The following is a 20,461-nucleotide window of genomic DNA, read 5'->3' on the forward strand; positions in this document are numbered from 1 at the left end:
ATCTCCTGGAATAGCTTCAGTCAGAGTTGGCAACTCTAGTCCACAGAGAGATGCAACAGGCAGTGTTTTCTTTTTGGTCTGCGGGGCATTTTTATCCCTGGGTGACAGGCAGGCTGTGCTTTGGGGTTTTCCTTTTACTGAAGGCAAAGCGGTTTTCAGGTACCTTCACGTGTGCATGGCAAACCGCCAATGCTGCAGGCTTCAGCCAGCTAATGAGTGGAGCTGGGCAAACCGTCGGACGGAACAGCTTTCTACTGGAAAATGCTGCGTCTACAGAACCGGAACGTTCTGCGAGAACGTGTTGCTTCTGTGGAAACATTCAAAGGAAACCAGGCCGGGAGGCTGGTAAGGGGATATCTGCCTGGCAGACTGCACGGCTCCTCAGCTCCCCAGGGGGCCAGCTCTGCTCCCAGCAGGTTCCCCAGCAGCCTGGCTGGCAGGTAGGGTGACCAGATGTCCTGATTTTTCACACGTGCTGTCTGGTCACCCTACTGGCAAGCCTCGCCCCTGGCAGGACCCCAGCCAGGCCACCCGGCTAGCTCCCTGATGAGTCAGTGCCCCAGGTGACCCATTTCCCTGCCTGTCTGGTGGACAGCCCAGGAAGTTGGCTACCAGGAATCTGAGCTCCATTGAGGTCCCCCTGAAATGAACAGATCTGGATTTTCCTTCCTGTGGAAAAACTTGAGTTTTTGAAAACTAGTTCATGCTGAACCGGGCTGAAACAGCACACTTGACCTTTTTTCCTGGGAAGGAAATTCTGTTTTCTGGCCAGGGCGGCTTGAACTCTGCTCACAGGATAAGCCAAGCGGCAGCTCCATGCACGGCGAGTAGCAGGAGAAGAGAGGTGGAGGGCGGTTACAGAGACATCTACCTGATACTTTTTGATGAACTGATTTTCTTTTTTCTCGTCAGTTGAACTATTTTGATACGTTCTGACACTCTGACCCCGCTGTGACACAGCGCTGCCTCCTTGGCAAAGTTTAGCCTCTCCACAGCCGTGTGTGGTAGATCAGTGCTATCATCCTCCGCTTACAGATGGGGAACTGCAGTCCGTTGAGACTACAGGACTGGCCCAAGGGCAGCGGGCACCTGTAGCAGTGCCAGGAACTGAGCTTGGCTTTCCTGAGTCACATTCAAATGCCTGAGATACAAGGCCATCCTCCTGCATTCAACCCAGGCGCCTTCCCAAACTGAGTTGCCATGGTCCCCGCTCTGTAACAGTGCTGAGAATCCGCCCTCCGCCTTATGTGAGCACATCGATTCACAGGCGAGGCCAAGCAGCGGGGATGTGTGACAAGCAACGATCAGCAGATTTACAAACGGCTATGCGAAGACGGAGCCCACACCGCACGTGTCCAGGCCCTGCATCCAGCAACCTGTGCATGCCTCTGAGCAACCGGGGGTGGTTAACAGGCCTCCTGCCGAGAAACAGAAGATGGTGCTGGGACGTAAACTCCCCAGTCTCCAGCTAGACTAATGCTTACAAAGAATGTGAAGATGTCCTCGCACTGTGCTCACGGCCCTGCTGGAAGCACTGCGTGACACTGCCTGCTTTAGTGAAGCCCGACTTCCCATGGCACGTTGAGTGTGTTTCCGCCTAGGTACCAATGCGCCTCCAGCTCCTTTGTTCATCTACCACTGATTTTAAACTTTGAGGTTCGGGGCATCCTCGGCTCCTAACGGGCATCCAGCCCACACAGCCACAAACAGGCCGTGCTCAGCTCTTTGCAGGCACACGCCCTTGCTTAGCACCGATGCAGCATTGTTATTGTCTTCACATTAAAACAAGTGTCTTTTCCTTGGACTGATCAGTTCCTAACACCCAAATCCCCTACGCTCAAGTCCAGAATGGGGGCGGGGTGCAGGGAGTAGGGCAGGATTTTTTTTTACAATGAGTTTTCCGGAATAACACAAGTCATCTGCAAAGGAAGAAATGCAATCCAAGGTGGCCATTTCTTTGTTCCCTTTTAATCCCGAAGCACTGAACAAAGACTGAGTGGCTTTGGATCGATGTGACAGATGGCGCGTCTCCGAATTCTGCGACTTCAAGAAAAGGTTAACAAATGTTGCAGTGCTCTGCTACTATGGCTCCTTTCTAACAGGTGGTTTTTTTCCACTGCTCTTGTCTCTGAAATGTTAGTAACAGCAAGGTGCTAATAGTGGCAAGGTGTTAAAATTCCTGCAGGGACTTGCAACAAAACAAACTGCTACCAATGAGTTGATGATTAGGCTAAAATTTCAAATGGGATCCAACCCAGTGTCTAAACCTGCATTGGCAATTTTGAATACAGAGATTTTTTTTATACCTGGAATTTTTTATGCACATTTTCGGTGCAAGTGGAAAGTGCAATTAGATACCGAAGTCCTTTCACATGTGAGGAAATAGAACTCCATGCATCAATTAGTGTTTGCATGGGGGGGGGAGAGGAACTGGTTTGCAAAAAATTGCTGGAAATGCACTCAAGCAGCAACATTTAATTCCAGGTTTTTAATAGCCCAAAGTTTGAGGGTGTTAGCAGCGGCTTGACTCTTGCTCAGCTCTGAAATGTCCGTGACTAGGAGGCGTCAGCTCTGAAGGTGACTTGGCACCTCTGGCCCTCTGTGTTTCCTATAGCGTGGATGTTTGAGCGGCCACCGGCTCTGTGGTGCCAGGAGCCATTCTCAGAGCACCTTCTGCAAGCTTTATTCCATAGCAGGGTACACAGAGGAGGAAACACAGGGCCGGATTCTACTCTTGCTCCCACTGGAAATTCAGGAACAAGCCCACAGAAAACAATGGAGTTACATGAATGAAAATCAGAGTGGACAAGAGAGCAGAACTGGACTGCCTGGCTCCTCCTGACTGCATATGTTCCTCTGCACCTAGGTGTTTCCCTGTATCCCTCTCGTGTTCCCCATGAAAAGCAGCACACCACAGTGACTGGCACCAGTAGAAGACACTCCATGATGGCCAGCATGGGTAAGAGTGTGGCTGAGCAGCAGGGAAAGGGAGTATAGAGACTAGCCCATATCAAGGCCAACCAGAGGTCCGGCCCCTGCTGCAGCGGAAGTGCTGAGGTGCTGATAAGAACAGCCATATTGGGTCAGACCAAAGGTCCATCAAGCCCAGTGTCCTGTCTTCTGACAGTGGCCAGTGCCAGGTGCCCCAGAGGGAATGAACAGAACAGGTAATCATCAAGTGATCCATCCCCTCTTGCCCATTCCCAGCTTCTGGCAAACAGAGGCTTGGGACACCATCCCTGCTCATCCTGGCTAATAGCCATTGATGGACCTATCCTCCATGAATTTACCTAGTTCTTTTTTGAATACTGTTATAGTCTTGGCCTTCACCACATCCTCTGGCAAAGAGTTCCAGAGGTTGACTGTGCATTGTGTGAAGAAATACTTCCTTTTCTTTGTTTTAAACCTGCTGCCTATTAATTTCATTTGGTGACCCCTACTTCTTGTGTTATGAGAAGGAGTAAATAACACTTCCTTATTTACTTTCGCCACACCAGTCATGATTTTATAGACCTCTATTATATCCCCCCTTAGTCATCTCTTTTCCAAGCTGAAAAGTCCCAGTCTTATTAATCTCTCCTCATACGGAAACCGTTCTATACCCCTAATCATTTTTGTTGCCCTTTTCTGAACCTTTTCCAATTCCAATATATCTTTTTTGAGATGGGGCAACCACATCTGCACGCAGTATTCAAGGTGTGGGTGTACCATGGAGTTATATAGAGGCAATATGATATTTTCTGTCTTATTATCTGTCCCTTTTCTAATGATTCCCAGCCTACCTGCTATGCCTTATAATCTGTCCCATCAAGCCAGTCTTCCCAGTCCCCTCCTCCTTAGGGCTGTGGGAAGTGTATGAATGAGCCAGGTGCTAGTGGCAGGCCTAGATTTAAATAGGGCTTTTTTACTTCCCATATAACTGCAGAGTTACTTGAGCTGCCTTTTCTAATCCGTCCCTAGCCACCACTAATTCTTTAACGTATACCCCCATCTAGGGCAAATTCTGTTTTTTAAAACAGGAGGGAAACACACACACACCCTGTACTGCATCAAGGGGTTGTTTTGCACATAATGCCACAAGAGGATTTTTTTTTAACTAGACCTTTGATACGGCATCCTCATTAACACAAATGAACTGTTCCTTGCAGGTCAGTCGTCATCTACTAGGCAGGCGTGATATGAAGTGGGTGGTATCCTGCCTTCATCGCTGGCTACAAAATTTAATACAAGAATATTCCATACTGAATATGAAGCCATCAAATGCAAGGGTTGAAAATAGCTTGCAAATGTAATTGAAGCACAGGGTCTTCCACGTCCACCTACCTGTATGGAATGGCAATTGTCTTCGCGTTGAAGAATCAGCTCGATTTTACATATTCAAATGCAAAGGGAGGCCCTTTCAGACTGGTTCATTTGCTGGGTTCTTGGAAAGTGCTCAGTCTCCCAAGCTTTTCTGGCTTGCCATTGTGCCTTGCTTTTCTGTATTTCAACTCTTGTTCAGGGACTAAAATGTACAGACTCTGTCAGAAGGGGATTTCTCTTTACTTTGACTGAAAATAAAAGAGCATTAGAATGGTTGCGGCGTTTCAAAAGTCTGTGGAAGATGTCTGCTGTCATGTGAAATCTGTGAGAGCAAACACAGGCGTCCTGGAGCTACTTTTGCAAAGTATTAGAACAAGAACTAGAGCTAGGCTTGGAAGGATTAGCTTTATGTGTCAATTTCATCGTACACACGCAAACCAACACAAATATTTCCGTCGCTAATCATCAAAATGTACTGATAGGCCAAGTAAGAGAAATGCTGCTTGAGAATTTGATTTGCGGATATTTACTTTGTACAGTTTGACATGTGATGTTGATGGTTATAAAGTTTTAACCGTTTGAATCTCAACCTCTCCTGTCATTAAATAACTGTCTGGCTTCCTCCCCCAGCATTTCCTGCAACTGTGAAAATGTAAATTGATAAATACTGAAAAAATGCATAAACCCCCATAATTCTGTGTAACTGGGAAAATTTTAATCGATAATAATCAGAAAAGTACTTACACATAAACATTGCTATTATCTGTCACAAGTATAAAAAAATGAATTCTGCCAAGCCTAACTCTAGCCAAATGCCTTTGTTTCGCTCCTGATGTTACTCTCTGTATTTGCTCAGCAGAGTTTCTAAGTCAATGGGCCAAATTTATCCCTGGTCCTGGCCAGACTTTGGCCCAAGCACTGTGTATACCCTGGGCATTTTCATTAAGTCTCAAATCAGACTGGGCTTCCGTGACACTCCCAGAGGGATTATTTATTTACACATTTCTGGCATGTTTCATTTTGTTTGATGTAGTGTCGGGTCAATCTGGTGGCATCTGAATCCTGATTCGGATCTGACTCCAACTTCTCTGAAGTTCTGGTATATTCAGGGCTGATGGCCCATGTCAACCCCATTGCAAAGATGCTGTACAAGTTGCCGTGGTTTAAAGCAGCGACCTCAGAGTATCTGAGCTACTGCCGTTCTCTCCCATTCTGCATTAAGAACACTGTTGTCCCATATACCACTGTGTGGCAAGGGATGACAAAAGCTGCCTTCTTCTAGTGACAACTGTAGACCCGAGCTGCCAAACTCAGGTTGGGATCGGGGTCCAAACTCCCCCAAAGTTCAAGAGTGCCACCACTGTGCTTCAGTTCAGGGCTCTTGCCAGTATATTAGATGTCCATTTGCCTTCATTTCAGCCACATATTCTCTGTGATGCACTGGCAGTAAATAGCTAAATGACTGCAGAGTCGCCTCAGAGCAGCTCTGCCGATGATCTTATTACTGAGCGAGTACGTCAAGTGAATAACAACCAACCAAAGTTAACATGTTTTGTTGCAAGCAACAACCCTTACATCATAGGCCATAACGTGCTGAATATCACATGAGCAGCTTCACATTTTGATTAATTCCCTAAAGTGTATTGCACTATTTTAAGCCCCTACAGCTTTGTACCAATACATTAAAAGTAAGAGAGGAATGTATGATCTTAAGAAAGTTTATGCATTTCTTATTCAATAATCTTATCTAGCAAAATGGTAGCTCTCCAGGCTTATCGTATCCAGGCTATAACAAAGCTTTGGTTTCTGAGACGCACACTAGTACTAAAAGATGTAATTTTTCTGCGCCACAATACATTACAAACAGAATATCGTTAGGCACAACATGGAGCCAATGTTTTGTAATGTATCCAGATAAATGTAGTGTAACACACCAGACAAATATTGCTGCTAATATTTAATTTCAGTTTAGGCCCAAGGCCAATTTTAAAAGATTCACTCCCAAGTACATCATTCAAAAATCTGAGCCATTATGCAAAAGGTTGTGTTGAATCCAGTCTATCGGTCGTCTTAGGTGAAATTCAACCCCACCGATATCCAACGGTACAATAAAGTGTTTCATGGATGAATCCATTGTTTGTAGAATGTCATCTAAGCTGGTTAGCTGCAGGTCCAAAGTCACAGAGCACTGGCGAATTAGTCCCTTTTTTGGTTTTCTTATGCTCCAGGATTTGTTCCAGATTGGCTCACCTGAAAAATAGTGACCATTAAAAGCTCCACTAGACATTAAGCTAAATGCCATAACATATTTGATCTGTATTAGTAAGATAAAATGAGTTTGTTTATTGTTAATTGGCTAGATGCTGATTAGCACTGTGCAAAGGGAACCAGTGATTATGATGGAGAAACGGAAATATTCAGGGTTAAAGCCAGCTAGCGCATATTCCAGTTCATCTGGCAGCAGCTAGTATTTGGAGGGGAGAACCATAACTGTACAGTGGTTATAGCAAGTCATTTCAAGATGCCATTTGGATGGAATCTATTTATATTATACAGATCAAGCCCATGTGCCAATTGTGATAACACCTTGGGGTCATATAGTGCTTTTCAGACGTGGATCTCAAAGCACTTTGCAAAGGAGGTTAGTGGCATTATGTTTATTTTACAGAAGGGAAACTACGCCACAGAGTGAGGAAGGGCTAGATTCGGAAGGGAATTCAGGCATGGCCATGCTGAGTGTCACCACACCTTACTTTCAGGTAGCTACAAAATCACAGCAATTCCCGAAGCCTGGAGTAGCTGTCTAGACTCTCTAGACGATGAACGGGGCGAGAGAGGTGCCTCAGAACGGGAGTCACAAAAGCCAGCATGCTAGGCGGCTCCCCGTCTGGGCTTGCCTATGGGAGATGCCAAGGCGAGGGAGTTGGGGCCTAAATCGGGGCAGGGGGGATTATGTCTCAGAAGCAACGGCTCTGTCTCCTGGGTGAATGCTCTAACCACCCGGCTACAGCGTCAGTCCCAGGCTTGCTCTCTCTCTGGCCCAGTGGGCCGTGAATTATTTATTCACAGTGCAAGAACTTCACCAGGAGAGGCTGGGTGACCCCCCCGCATCAGACTAGGCCAGGGCCCTCGTGAGTGGTGGCAGACTCCCGTTCAAATCCCTTCTCCCCTTCAGGGGGGCCCTGAACCAGGGGTCTTCCGCATTCCAGCTGAGTACACGAACCACGGAGCGAAAAGCGCTGTTTATGAGGGATGTTCTCCTCCTCCCCAAAGCCCAGCTGTTTGGTGTGAGCTCATCCACAGAGCCCAACCTGGTAAGAGAGTTCAGAGCACCTGAGGGGGGATTTTGTGTCTTGCAGGGGGGCCTGATGCTGAGATTTGGCATCTTTTGTGAATCTAGCCCCAAATGATTTGGCCAAGAGTAGGCCACGGGCAGCGCTTGGCCTAGAACCCCTCTTTCCTGTCAGCCCTCTACCCGAGCCATTGGGCCATCCAGCCTCCCGGAGAGCTTCCTGTAAATGTACTTTACAATCATAGTCCCTTCTGTGCCATTAGAAGTCTTGATTCTGCATGCTGCGGCATTCATGGGACGTCCTAGTGAAGTGAGCGGGGCTCCATGCGGGTGCAAGGATCTGGCAAGGCGGGGTTGAGAGGAGCGAGCAGGGGACATGGTCTTGGTGGGGGAAGAGGCGGTGCAGGGGGCAGGACCTTGGGGGAAGGGGCGGTGCAGGGGCAGGGACTTGGGGGAAGAGGCAGCGCAGGGGCCGGGCCTTGGAGGAAGAGGCGGTGCGGGGGCGGGGCTTTGGGGAAGAGGTGGTGCGGAGGAGGGGTCTCGGGGGAAGGGGCAGTGCAAGGGTAGGGGCTCGGGGGGAAGTGGTGACATGGGAGGTGGGGCCACACTTTGGGCACCAGTGGCCCTCCTGCTTTTAGAAAGCTTTCACTGCTCCTGCTTCTGGATGGAGCACCTGCTCCCAGAAACTTTCAAGGTGCCCTATGGATCCATACCCCAGCCTTGGGCCAGCCCTTAAGCAGAGAATTTCACCCTCAAAAGAAAGATCAAAGGCAGTTTACCCTTGAGTTCTTTGCAGGAAAGGTCCCTTTCATCACCCCTTTACTGTGCTATATGTAGCATGACTCAAAGGGACATTGTGTGTCCTCGATCTGCAATCATGAGAGAAGCTGCATGTGGACAGTGAGGACACAATTCGTCCCACCCTGATACACACTAGTGGCCATGGGTACCAAAGTGTTCCGGTGACTGTCGAGGGACAAATTGTACAATGTGTCCAACATCCCTCCCTTTTCACATATCTACTCCCCTGAACGGCTAGTTCTACCTTGCCATCGCCACAGCTTGGCTATTGAAACTCACATACGGAAGCACGTCAGCTACAAGATCATATTCAGATTGCTGCTTTGAATCTCTCTCTCATGTTATGCCCCCAACAGTACAGTAACAGCACTTGGCTAGTAGTTGAGCACTAGGTGTGCTGTTTTGCTTGGTGTCTTACCACCTGCCCACATCATTGTTTGGTTGTCTCTTCTCCCTGAAACATGTGTTTCCCCGTTACATGGCATCTTGAGTGCTAACGTCTCCATTGTATGCCGCCCCTTGCATGGCAGCCTGTAAGTTACTTGTGAATCCGCTTTAAACAGGGCCTCCCTGCTTAGTCAGTGTATCTTGTAACTCACACCACGGATGAGTTTGCAGGAATCAGAGCCCAGCTCCAGCCTCCATTTCAGATCTGAAAGCCCTGGACTCCTCTTTTCATCAGTCTTCTCTGAAACGTCATCATTGCCCTATGCCTCTCCTTCTGTTCTTTTCGAGATCCCGGGACGCTCTGCTCCCTAAGTTGTGCCCTCCCCGCCTCCCCCACTGATTAATCAAGCACAAAACCAGATCAACCTATCTGGCTGTTGATATTTGGGAGTCAAGCTTTTGTGTGAACAGAACATCTGACCCTTCTGAGTTTGCACTATTAACGCTAAAAAAAGTAATACTTTATACAGCCTCTCTGGCAGATGCTTCTACTGCAGCTATAACCACAGGACCTAGGTGCTGATCTGTGGCGTTCAAGGTACCCTGCAAAGGTGAGTAAATTTTGCTAACCCCAGGGAAAGGGAAGCCCAGAGTTCCCTTTGACGTTCATCCCTGTGCAGAGACAGCACTAGGTCAGTGCACCACTTTGTTGACGTCACCAGGCATCACCATCACCCCAGGTGACTCAGGAGGGTGGAAAATCACAAGTGTCAATGAAGCCTTCCTGCACTAGGCCTGAACCAAACTCCTTCCATGTTTAAACTCTAATCGACCTCAAAAGCCAGGTGCAAGTGAAATGTGTAAGCAGCTTGATATCAGTGGTAAACCCCCCTTTGCAGTATAATGAGGCCTGCATACCTCTGGCCGAAGGAAAGATAATAAATCAAAGGAACGGGACAAGATAGTAGTTCAAGAAGTTACTAACGAGCTGACCTTATAGCTGCCAACATAAACTAACTGCTTAAATGTAATTGCTATTTGCTTAGTAATTGTTACCAGGGATGGGAGGGGTAGAGAGAGAGAGGAATGGGGGGAGGGAAGGGAGGGGTAGCGGGGGAAGGGGGGGGTGAGGCTTGACTGTAAAGGTATAAAGGAAAAAAAACTGTTTCTGTTACTGTGCTCGATTTGAGACGTGCCTGTCTCCTAGCACCGCTTTGAGATCTCAAATAAACTTTGTTTGCTTCTCCACCTGGTGTGTTTATTGGCGCGAAGCACGCCGGGCAACGAACCCCTGTTGCTTTGCCTCGGGCACCTCTGTGCCAGCAACAACTTAAATCCTCAAATGAGGACTGATGGGGTACGTAGGCTTTCAGGTGCCCCCCTGCACTGGGGTGAATTTCACTCAGCCTGCCCTCCCCTGAGTCTTCATTTTCACTGGGCTGCCAGGGAAAAAATGACTCTGACACACCCAGACTAGAACAAGAATCAACATTCATTTTGCAGTAGGCACATTATACATTAACACATCACACTTATGGGGAAACCTTTTCCCTTATGCATTACATGGTTCATTAGTAGCCACTGTAATTGCATTGCTCTTATAGCTACATCTTCCATGTGAGAGATATTTTAAGAGACGTTAGACAAAGTTTTTACACTTCAGATGACACTCTCACAGACCAGGTTGTGTTTGTTCGGGAAGCTTCTGGTGATATTAACTTTTCCTTGCATTCCGTTGAAATGAAAAAGGATTACTTTATATTTACTTGTTTCTTATTGCAGGAAAACTAATTTTGGGGGAAGAATAGACCCTGTAATATGACACATTCTTCTCTTCAACCTTTCTAGCTAGTCAAAATAACGTCAAAAATACACCCTGGGAACATTCTCGTCTATTGACGGATTCTTATGATGCTGTTTCTCAAGGTGACCTTCATGAAACCTATCTCCTTTGGAGCTTAAGGTTCACTCTCTTAGGTCATAATGGTTTCCTGGGGACCCTGAGTTCCTGATTTCTAATTGATGGTGCTTAGAGGCTGTTGAGTGTGTGATATAATTAATGGCACTTAAGGCTGGAGTGTGTAGAAATCTATAGCTGATTAGTAAAATGGGTGTTTGCGTAGTGATTACAGTATGTGCAGACACTGCCGGAGTGCAGTCACGGTCAGATCTCACCGATGCAGCGTGGTTAGTGCCACAGGGCTAAGATGTAGCCCAGCATAAGCTCTCAGCCAGCCTGCCTGAGGGAGCCAGGCGGGGGGCCATGGCTTGCCCTTGCCCTTGCCCTTTGCTCTTCCCGCTCCAGAGGAGTCTCCTGTTGCTATTCGGGGATCTGAATTCTGCCCAATGTGGAAGGCTGCAGTGGGGCGGGCCGGGGATCAGATCCGCTTGAAGGCAGATCCAGTGGCCAAGCACCCTGTGGAACTGGCTGGGGTGGGGGCTGCAGAGATGCACCACACCCTGGGCCTGGTTGGGGATGGGTCTCACGGCTGCAGCTTTTCTGCCTGCATGGAGCTGGGAGAGTTGGGCTTTATGTGGCTAGAGTGAATTTCACCCTGTGTCACCAGGCTGAAGGAGCTGTCCCCTGCTCCAGAGACTCCAGGGAGCTGAGTGACAACCGAAAGGGAGGCTGGGGGAGAAGGAAGCATAAACAATAGACTGCCTTAATGCCAAGCAAAGACGAGGCTTCCTGTGCTACCAGGGGTCAGAGTCTCAGCAGCAGTTCCTCGGCATAGCTCAGATGTAGTGATGCCCATTGCTACAAGGCAGCCACCTCCTGAGCACCCCCTTGTGGCCAGAGGAGCAAGCACCCTGCCTCAGTTTCTCCACGTTGGGGCTCCATACATGAATAACTGCACCGGGAGGCTCTCTTGCGGCCAGTAATGCCACTCCTTTGGGGCTGGGTTTATAAACAAACAACTCAAAGAGTCCTCCACGTCCCCTGTCAGCCCCACGCATTCATCCCTGGCATCTTCTGTCAGGCTGGAGGCTCTTCCTCACGATTAGCCTGCTATTCAGTGCGCAGCCCCTTCTCGCTGGAGTCCTCCCCCGCTCTCCCAGCAGGAACTCCCCAGCCCTCAATGCCTTTCTTCCCCGGAGGGGCAGTCTATTCTCCGGCTTTGGCAGGCCAGCAGGGAAACCCCTCCCACTCCCCAGCTCTCAGCCTTCTTTAGCCCTCTGGCTTCCAGGCCCAAACTCATCCCCCCCAGGGTCGGAGATCTCCTGTTTTCTTCAACCTCTGCCACAGTTTCCTCTTCCCATTTCCTATTCCCCTCCGGCTCTTTATACAGACCAGCTGTCCTCTATCAGGCGCCATCAAGAGGCTGTTAAGGAGGCCCAGGTGGGCTGGACCGGTTCGCTCTTAAAGGGCCCATCCTACCCTGTGACACCCGGCTGAGAACCTGGTCTGGAGGAGGTGGCGACAGCAGGATCTGAACTACACCAGTGCCCTCAGGGAGCCATTCTGCCTTCGGAGCCAGAAAGGGAAGAATGTCTTTTCAACTTGGTCAGAGAATGGCGACTAACTGCCCACGGGCAGGGGGAAAGGGTTTACCTCAGAGAGCCATCCCCAGGGCGCAGGATGCGTTACTTGGAAATATTTTAAAAAGAATCCTGTATTTGGCATCACACCTAAAATATTCACGTGTTCAAACAATTAAAAGCGATTGGCTATATATAGCTCAGCAAGCAGTTGGCAACGGAGTATCACTGTCAATCCTCTGTATGCAGGGGGACATTTTGACATCACATTTGAGGCTGACTACTTCTCTAATGGCATACAAGTATTTCCTCACTTGCAGATAAAATAGGAAACCTCACTGAAACTTGTGACTGTCCCATCTCTTGTCTCGGCTCAAGGAGTGGAGTCAGAAAGAGGAACGGAAGCTTATTTCCTATGAATCCTTTTAATCTTTAGCCTATTCTCAGGCAAATGTGCTGTGTTTTGAAATTCAGGAGACACAAGAACATCAAAACATTTACCCTGCTAACAAGACTCCTGATTTCTGTGATGGTTAGAAACCTGGAGAGATGCATCTGAAAACAGATCCTAAAATGTCAACACTGCATTAAGAATTGCTCTGTAAAGAAGAGCACTTTCTCTCTCATCCTGTCTCACACATTACATCATTTTGCAAAACTCATTGGGATAAATAACTGATCAGACTGTGGTTGATACTCGGATGGGAATGGCTGCTGAACATCCCAAGCGACGGTCATTTTAAGCAAATTCTCAGCTGCTGTGATCTTAAGCACGGATTTTTAAAAAAATCTTTGCCATAAAAGTAGTTTCCTTTTAGGTTTCATTTAACCAGACCCAGAGGCTGAGATGCTCGTGGACATCCCCTCATTTAGGGGGTTGCGTCTGGCTTTGTACACGGCTCAGTTTTAACCTCGCCTAGGACCATCACACACTGACTTGATTCAAGACCTGTGACAGTATTAAATAAGGCAGAGTTCGGAGGTGGAGGAGCAGCAGGGAGACGCATGGACCTCTGTCAGATCGAAAGGTATTTTACATGACTATGCAGAAAGAAACCACAGAAATCACAAAGAGCCATGCATTGAAGGCCGTGAACCTTCTTTTTCATACACAGTGAAATTCACCCCGTCAGGGGATCAGCACCAGGACTGTGTTCCACTGAAGCCTATTACGTGGACTGAAGAGGGGCGATGACCTTGCAATGTTTTCCTGCACAGGGGTGCATTTCACCCTCGGGGAACAAATGGGCCAGTGAGTGGCACCATGGGCAGCCAATCAGGACAGCTGTACTAGCTCAGCGCATTGCTTAAAAAGGACCCCCCCCTGCTTTAAATTCCGGTCCTCTCCTGAGTTACTTGCAGCTTCTCGTGAACTTAATCTTTGCTGGAGCGAGGTTGTAAGTATTCCGTGAGTGACAGCTCAAGCTGGGGGGGTCCTAGAGATGATGGCGCGTCCCGAGCAGCTGGGAGTACAACGAAGTGGGGAGAAAGACGTGAAAGAAGCGGGACACACGGGTAACAGTGACTGACTAGGAATTGAACTCCCCTGTTAGTCTCATCTATTATAGAGGACCGGTATCTTCTCATCTTCTCTCATTAAATATCTTCTTATCATCCCTGATAGAACAACACACAGTTGGAAATGTTAAAAGTATTTATTTCTTCAAGCAACCCCCAGGATACTTCTGTTCGCCAGGGGTCTAACGTTCAAGCACACTGCTCTGTTGGGAGCGTCGGGGTGGAACAGCACTTGGCAGATTTAGCAGGGAGAGAAATAAGAGCTTCCTATTATATTCAAATGATATTTCTCTTGCTTTCTTATAGAAAAGGAAGCCATCAGCAGTTATTTTAGTCCTCCTTGACCTAAAGACATCTGCAAGTGCTGACACTGGAATGCATTAATGAGAGGAAAGAGAAATCACTATTGAGTCTTTTTAAAGTATTAACTGCAATGTGATATCTCATTTTGCCAACCTATTGTACCCTTAAGTAAGAATTACAATTAACCAGTTAACACGAGCCCATTGGGTCAGGATGGTAGGGCCCAGAATTGTGTGTATGTGCGTGTGTTTAGGAGGGGACAGGCAATTGCCAGGAGGCAGGTTCTAGGCAGCATGCAAGAAGTGCTGCAAAGGAAATGTGAGTAGTTTAAGGTGTGGTGACAACTGCAGGGCAGAAAGATAACACCGTCCCAATGACCGTATAGCCAATCAAATACAGCTAGGTGGTTCCTTTATGCCTAACACAGTGCTGCCATTACAGCTGGTGCAATGGCAAAAGGCCGAGTTAAGTCTGAGGGTAGCTAGGGAAGCTCTGAGACCTTAAAGCCCAACCTGCCCAGGCCAAAGGGATATTTTTTAAATGAAAGGAGCAAAGGCAAATACGGTGGCCTAATTCCTACCCTTGCTTCCTGGGGCTGTGTTGCACGGGGAAAGCAGAGCAGAATGGCTCGGCATAGGCTGGCTGGTGGAAGAGGAGCTTCCCTTTCCGAGGTACACCCTGCAATATATACATGAGCCACTCGCGTGAAAATCAAGTGTCGCTCGGACTTTGACTGAAGAGGGTACTTGCCGAGTTTAAAATGTAACAGTTACGCTGCAGTAAATAGTTATCCAAAAGCTCTGAAAATGAGGTGGAAACCCTGAAGAAGGGGGTGAATTAGGTAGCTAGTTTCAATATTTTCAATGATTCAAAACTATTACGTAGGCACCGTGTCAAATATAATATTTGAACCTTGGAAGCCCTGACTGTGCAATATGCTTAACCAGGCACCTAGCTTTTAGCACCTGAGCAGTCCCTTTGAAATCAACCAAGCGCATTAGCTCAGAGTGGCCCAAATGAGCAAAGTTGATGAACTGACATTTCTCAGAGCCGGGCACTTATCCAGAACAACAGGGAAGGTGGCCTACACCACCGCTGCTCATTGCCTCCAGAATTTCTACATTCAGCGTTTTTTGACTATCCCATGGGCCATGTTCAAATCTCAGTCAAAATTGGGTCCAGGCGCACTTCGATTTGCCAGGAGAACTCCTAAGACTCTGCTGAGGTGAAAAACAAAAATAGTACTGAAGGAAAATTTCTGTGACCTTGTTAATTTGCCAGGAGTTTTCAATCTTCCTACTGCTGAAACCAGGGTCCAGGGAGTGGGCAACGGAGGAAAAGCTCCAAGGATGTGCACTTTACATTAAGTTCAGAGCATTTTAGCATCAGAATTAAAAACACTCTGAGGGAGAAGAGTTTGACAGTGATGCCTTGGTGTTTGGAATTACAGAAGCTCCCTGACTTACGCAAGCGTTCCATTCTGGAACGCCTTGTGTAACTCGAGTTTTGCGTAAGTCAGGAACGTATCTCTGACAATTACACCCCAAAAAAAGGCACTTCCGGAACTTTTTCCGTAAGTCCAGATTTCCGTAAGTCGGGTTTACGCAACCCGGGGAGCGTCTGTATAGGCTAAAAAGCACCCCCATATTTGGGGTTGAGAAAGCATTTTCCCCCGGATCAGACTGGCAGAGACCCTGGGGGTTTTGTGCCTTTCTCTGCAGCATGGGGCATGGTTCTCTTGCTGGTTTGAATTAGAGTAAATGGTGGATTCTCTATAACTTTAAGTCTTCAAATCCAGATTTGAGGACTTCAGTAGCTCACCCAGAGGTTAGGTGCCTACTACAGAAGTAGGTGGGTGAGGTTCTGTGGCCTGCAATGTGCAGGAGGTCAGAGTATGTGCTCATGATGGCCCCCTCTGAACTTAAAGTCTAGGAGTCTAGGGGGAAATCATCATTGAGCGGGTGTATTTCCAGTGGGGTCCCACAGGGATGGGTTCATGGCCCTACAACTATTTCACATTTTTATCAATGACCTGGAAGAAAACATAAAATAATCACCGATAAAGTTTGCAGATGACACAAAAATTGGGGGAGTGGTAAATAATGAAGAGGACAGGTCACTGATACAGAGCAATCTGGATCGGATGGTAAACTGGGCACAAGCAAACAATGTGTGTTTTAATACGGCTAAATGTAAAATGTATCCATCTAGGAACAAAAAACGTAGGCCACACTTTCAGGACGGGGACTCTATCCTGGGAAGCAGCGACTCTGAAAAAGATTTGGGAGTCATGGTGGATAATCAGCTGAACATGAGCTCCCAAAGTGACTCTGTTACCAAAAGAGTGAACGTGATCCTGGGATGCATTAACAGGGGGGAATCTCGGCGAGGAGTAGAGTGCTTGTTTTACCTCTCTATCTGGCACTGGTTCAACCACTGTTGGAATCCTGTGTCCAATTCAAGAAGGATGTTGATAAATTGGAGAGGATTCAGAGAAGAGCCATGAGAATTAAAGGATTAGAAAACCCGCCTGATAGTGACCGACTCAAGGAGCTCAATCTATGTAGTTTAACAAAGAGAAAGTTAAAGGGTGACTTGATCATAGTTATAGGTATCTACATGGGGAATAAATATTTATTAATGGACTCTTCAGTCTAACAGAGAAAGGTCTGACATGATCCAATGGCTGGAAGTTGAAGCTAGAAAATTTAGATTGGAAATAAGGTGTACATTTTTAATGGTGAGATGAATTAACCTTTGGAACAACTTCCCAAGGGTTGTGGTGGATTCTCTATCGCTGACCATTTTAAAATCAATATTGGATGTTTTTCTAAAAGCTCTGCTCTAGGAATTATTTTGGGGAACTTCTCTGGCCTGTCTTATACAGGAGGTCTGATAGATGATCACAATGATCCCTTCTGGCCTTGAAATCTATGGATCTATTCATCTGACTGGTACACAAAGGAATCTTAGTTAGGCACCCAACTTTCATCGAATTTCAATAGCATTTGGGCACCAAATTCACATAGACTCCTTTGAAAATCGCAGCGAGTCTTTCATTTATAACTAGACCAGAAGAAGCCCTACAAAATATACAGCAGGGAAAGAGCCTGCATTGGAAAAGAAATGGGTCCAAGCAGTCTTTTCAATTTCCATTTTTATAAAGTACAGCAAAGTCCAGTCTGCATGAATGCTGCAGTAAGTTAATTACTTATCTAAACAGAACCGCTTGTTATTGCATAATTGTGCTTGAATGTGCATCATCTAAGAATACCTCCCCTTCTGCCTACGTTGGACATTTTCTAATTGCATCTTCCTCTTGTGAATAAATGAGAGGTGAGCCAGGAAAAGTTCACGGCAAAAAGGATCTGAGGAATTGAAAACAAGTGACACAGTGGCTAAGAACCTGACAATCAAAACTCATTATGGCCACGCATATTAGCTGAGCGACCTGTGGAGTTTAAGCCAAAGATTTCCCAAGCTGTGCTGCAAATAGCAAGTCGCAGCCACAAGGCAGGCAGATTTATAGGCTTCCTGCTCCCAAGGAGATAAAATACGACACAGTCAGAAACAACAGAGAAATGAGTGTGCTGGACGATGCTAACGACTGACGGGGAAGAGAAGAGGAAACTTGTGGCACTATCACAGAGCTATACATCCTCGCGGAACTCGGATGGGTCCCAGGGGGCCAATTCATTTCTATTGGAAGGATCCCACGTCTGGGACTCCAGGTATCAGATGAAAATATCTCAATTTCTACAGCACTAAACGTTAGCACTTGCCAAGTTGTTTTTATTCCCCCCCCTCCCTTCAAACGGTTTCTTCTTTTAGGGCCAATGGAAAATTTATCACAACGTGCAGCTTCCCAGCAGGTTTATTTTGAGCGTGAAGCTGAACTGCTGAGTTAAGACTTACAAACATAAAGTAGCACTTGTAGTAGGGTTAGCACTGGGCCCTGCATATACTATACATATATTTGCATAAAATGCACAGAGTGGTCTCTCTCTAAAACATGAACATTTATCAAGTTACCCCACATATACGGAGACTATTTCCTATTGTGAATATAAGGAAAGCTGGGGCCTGCCAGACACCACTGGGTGGAAGCTGTTAGCAAATTGTGCCTGTTTCAGTGAGCTGGGTCTTGCTTACTGGGCAGGACTTGCTGAGTGGGGGAGGGATAGCTCAGTGGTTTGAGCATTGGCCTGCTAAACCCAGGGTTGTGAGTTCAATCCTTGAGGGGGCCACTTAGGGATCTGGGGCAAAATCAGTACTTGGTCCTGCTAGTGAAGGCAGGGGGCTGGATTCGATGACCTTTCAGGGTCCCTTCTAGTTCTATGAGATAGGTGTCTATCTCCATATAGAGAGAGTATGTCTCCAAGCTGGTGCTGATGAGTTTGAGGAGCGTAGTGGACACAGCACATTCTTTTGGAACCACAGTGATATGTACGTAACAAACCCAAGAAACTGCCTGGTCTCTCCTTTTGTGACTCTTGTGCTCCCTTCCCTCTCTTGCTGCTTTTAGCATTTTTTTGCTCCCTGTAACCTTGATTGTAAACGCCTTAGGGCGGGGTCTGTGCCTGTCAGGTCTGGCTGCACTGCAATAAAACACCGGTGACACCAAGTCTCAGAGCCCAGGCCAGTTGACTCAGCTTGCGGGGCTAAACATGTCAATGTAGACATTCAAGCTCAGGCTGGTGTCTCGGCTCTGAGACCCTCCCCCCCCACGAGGCCTCAGAGCCCACGCTCCAGCCCAAGTCTGAAAGGCTATGCTGCAATTGTATCGCCCCACAGCCTGAGCCCTGCATCAGCTGAGCCAGGCTCTGCGACCTAGTGCCGGGAGTCTTTTCTCACAATGTAGACGTACCCTATGATGCTCGTTCTGGGTGCTGCATAAATCAATCAATCTGTATCGTCTCTTAGGAACCTTTACCTCGGATTTCACTGAAAATATTTCCTCAGGCCTGCCGCTTCGGCTGCCATTTCATCCTCAGACCTCCACTTCACAGGGGTGTCCTCTTCTCCTTTGTCGTGACGCTCCAGCTTAGTAGGAAAACACAAAACAAAGAGCAGAGTTAGTTCATGGTCTCCCAATTCTTCCCCTGTCAGAACCGCCATGGGAGCGGGCGTGTGTGGTATGGATGGACTCTGAGCTAGGCCGTGAATGGTATCAACGGATGTGGGGCAAGGGAGAGAGTAGTATGGAGGTCGAGGGTGAGCACGGATGGATTCTGTATGGTGAAGGGGAAGTCCTGCTCGATTCTGAGGGTGGGAGGGACTGGCAGTGATGTTAATTTGTGAGGGGAAGAGCAGGTATTAATCAACTCTCTGGAGTGAGGCAGGTCAGGAATGGGATAATTAACAGTGACTGTGAATGTGGGGGTAATTGATGGATTGGGATGACAGTTGAGTGTTTTGGAGGGAGCTGTGCTGGCGGCAACCGCTATGACATTTTATAGGAATTTTATGCTAAATTTCCCTCTGGTTTTTGCTTCACCATGCGGGCTGGTGTGGCCCCGGCCCCAAACCTTCCTGCAGAGAGAGGCCCAGCTGCCAACGTGCTACAGAGGACCAATGGTTTATTCAGGCACTTTTCAATACAGGCACTTTTTCTCATCCCCACCCACCCCATGCCAAAAGCGGGATACATACACCCCGTCCCAGGCACAAAACCTCGGCTTTGCCTTTAACCACTCTGTATTTCAGTTGCCCATCCGAATGGGGATAATCGTACGCATGTGAATTACTGAACCTTTGCATAGGGCTTGGCAGATAGGCATACAATGAAGTGCTGTGTACTGCACAGTGAGTGCTAAGGGCGCTCATTGCTGATGTGGCCATTTGAAACACTGTCCTGGACTCAGCGTTGGAGGAGAGACAGTCAGACTTAGTGGTAAAACCTCATTTCACTGGCTAGTCACACATATGTAGCCTCAAAAATAGCTGCCACTGATCATACAAAGAGAATTATTACTGAGGATGGAAGACAAATCAAAAACATTCACATTAAATCCTTATTTTGGCTCCGAAGTATTGCAGATTTTTAATGTGTCTAGGTACAGAACGCGGTGCAGAGCATATTCATCGCATCAGTGCTTCCAAAGAAGAACATTACAATATCAACTTTTTTTGTTGTTGTCACAGCCAGTTGCAGAAAATAATGAATTTGCACCTCTTACTCATGAACAAACGTTATTCCTGAAAATGAAGCAGTTAAGAGCAGAGATGAAAACAATGTTACATTTGCCAAGCAAACTGCATTGCCATATATGGCGTGTTTAGCAATAAACTAGGATTATTAGCATATATCCAACCCACAAATACTTTTATTTGTGCTATATTTCTCCTGCTCAGAATTCTTCTGCCAGCTAAAGTCCT

General features: G+C 47.2%; 1 protein-coding gene across 1 annotated transcript in view; it reads right to left on the reverse strand.

The window, feature by feature from the left end:
* Positions 1-6,175: 6,175 nt before the first annotated feature.
* Positions 6,176-20,461, reverse strand: part of FHIT (fragile histidine triad diadenosine triphosphatase) — a 594,110-nt gene continuing 579,824 nt past the window's right edge. Inside the window, exons 5-6 of the mRNA XM_029911215.1 lie at positions 19,017-19,126; positions 6,176-6,552 (exon numbers count right to left, since the gene is read on the reverse strand). Coding sequence (XP_029767075.1) covers positions 19,025-19,126 — 102 coding nt within the window. The 3' untranslated portion in view covers positions 6,176-6,552; positions 19,017-19,024. The remainder of the gene's footprint in view (positions 6,553-19,016; positions 19,127-20,461) is intronic.

Source organism: Terrapene carolina, unplaced genomic scaffold, assembly GCF_002925995.2.
Source record: "Terrapene carolina triunguis isolate 2854851 unplaced genomic scaffold, T_m_triunguis-2.0 Scaffold89, whole genome shotgun sequence".
Taxonomy (NCBI): Eukaryota; Metazoa; Chordata; order Testudines; family Emydidae; genus Terrapene; species Terrapene triunguis.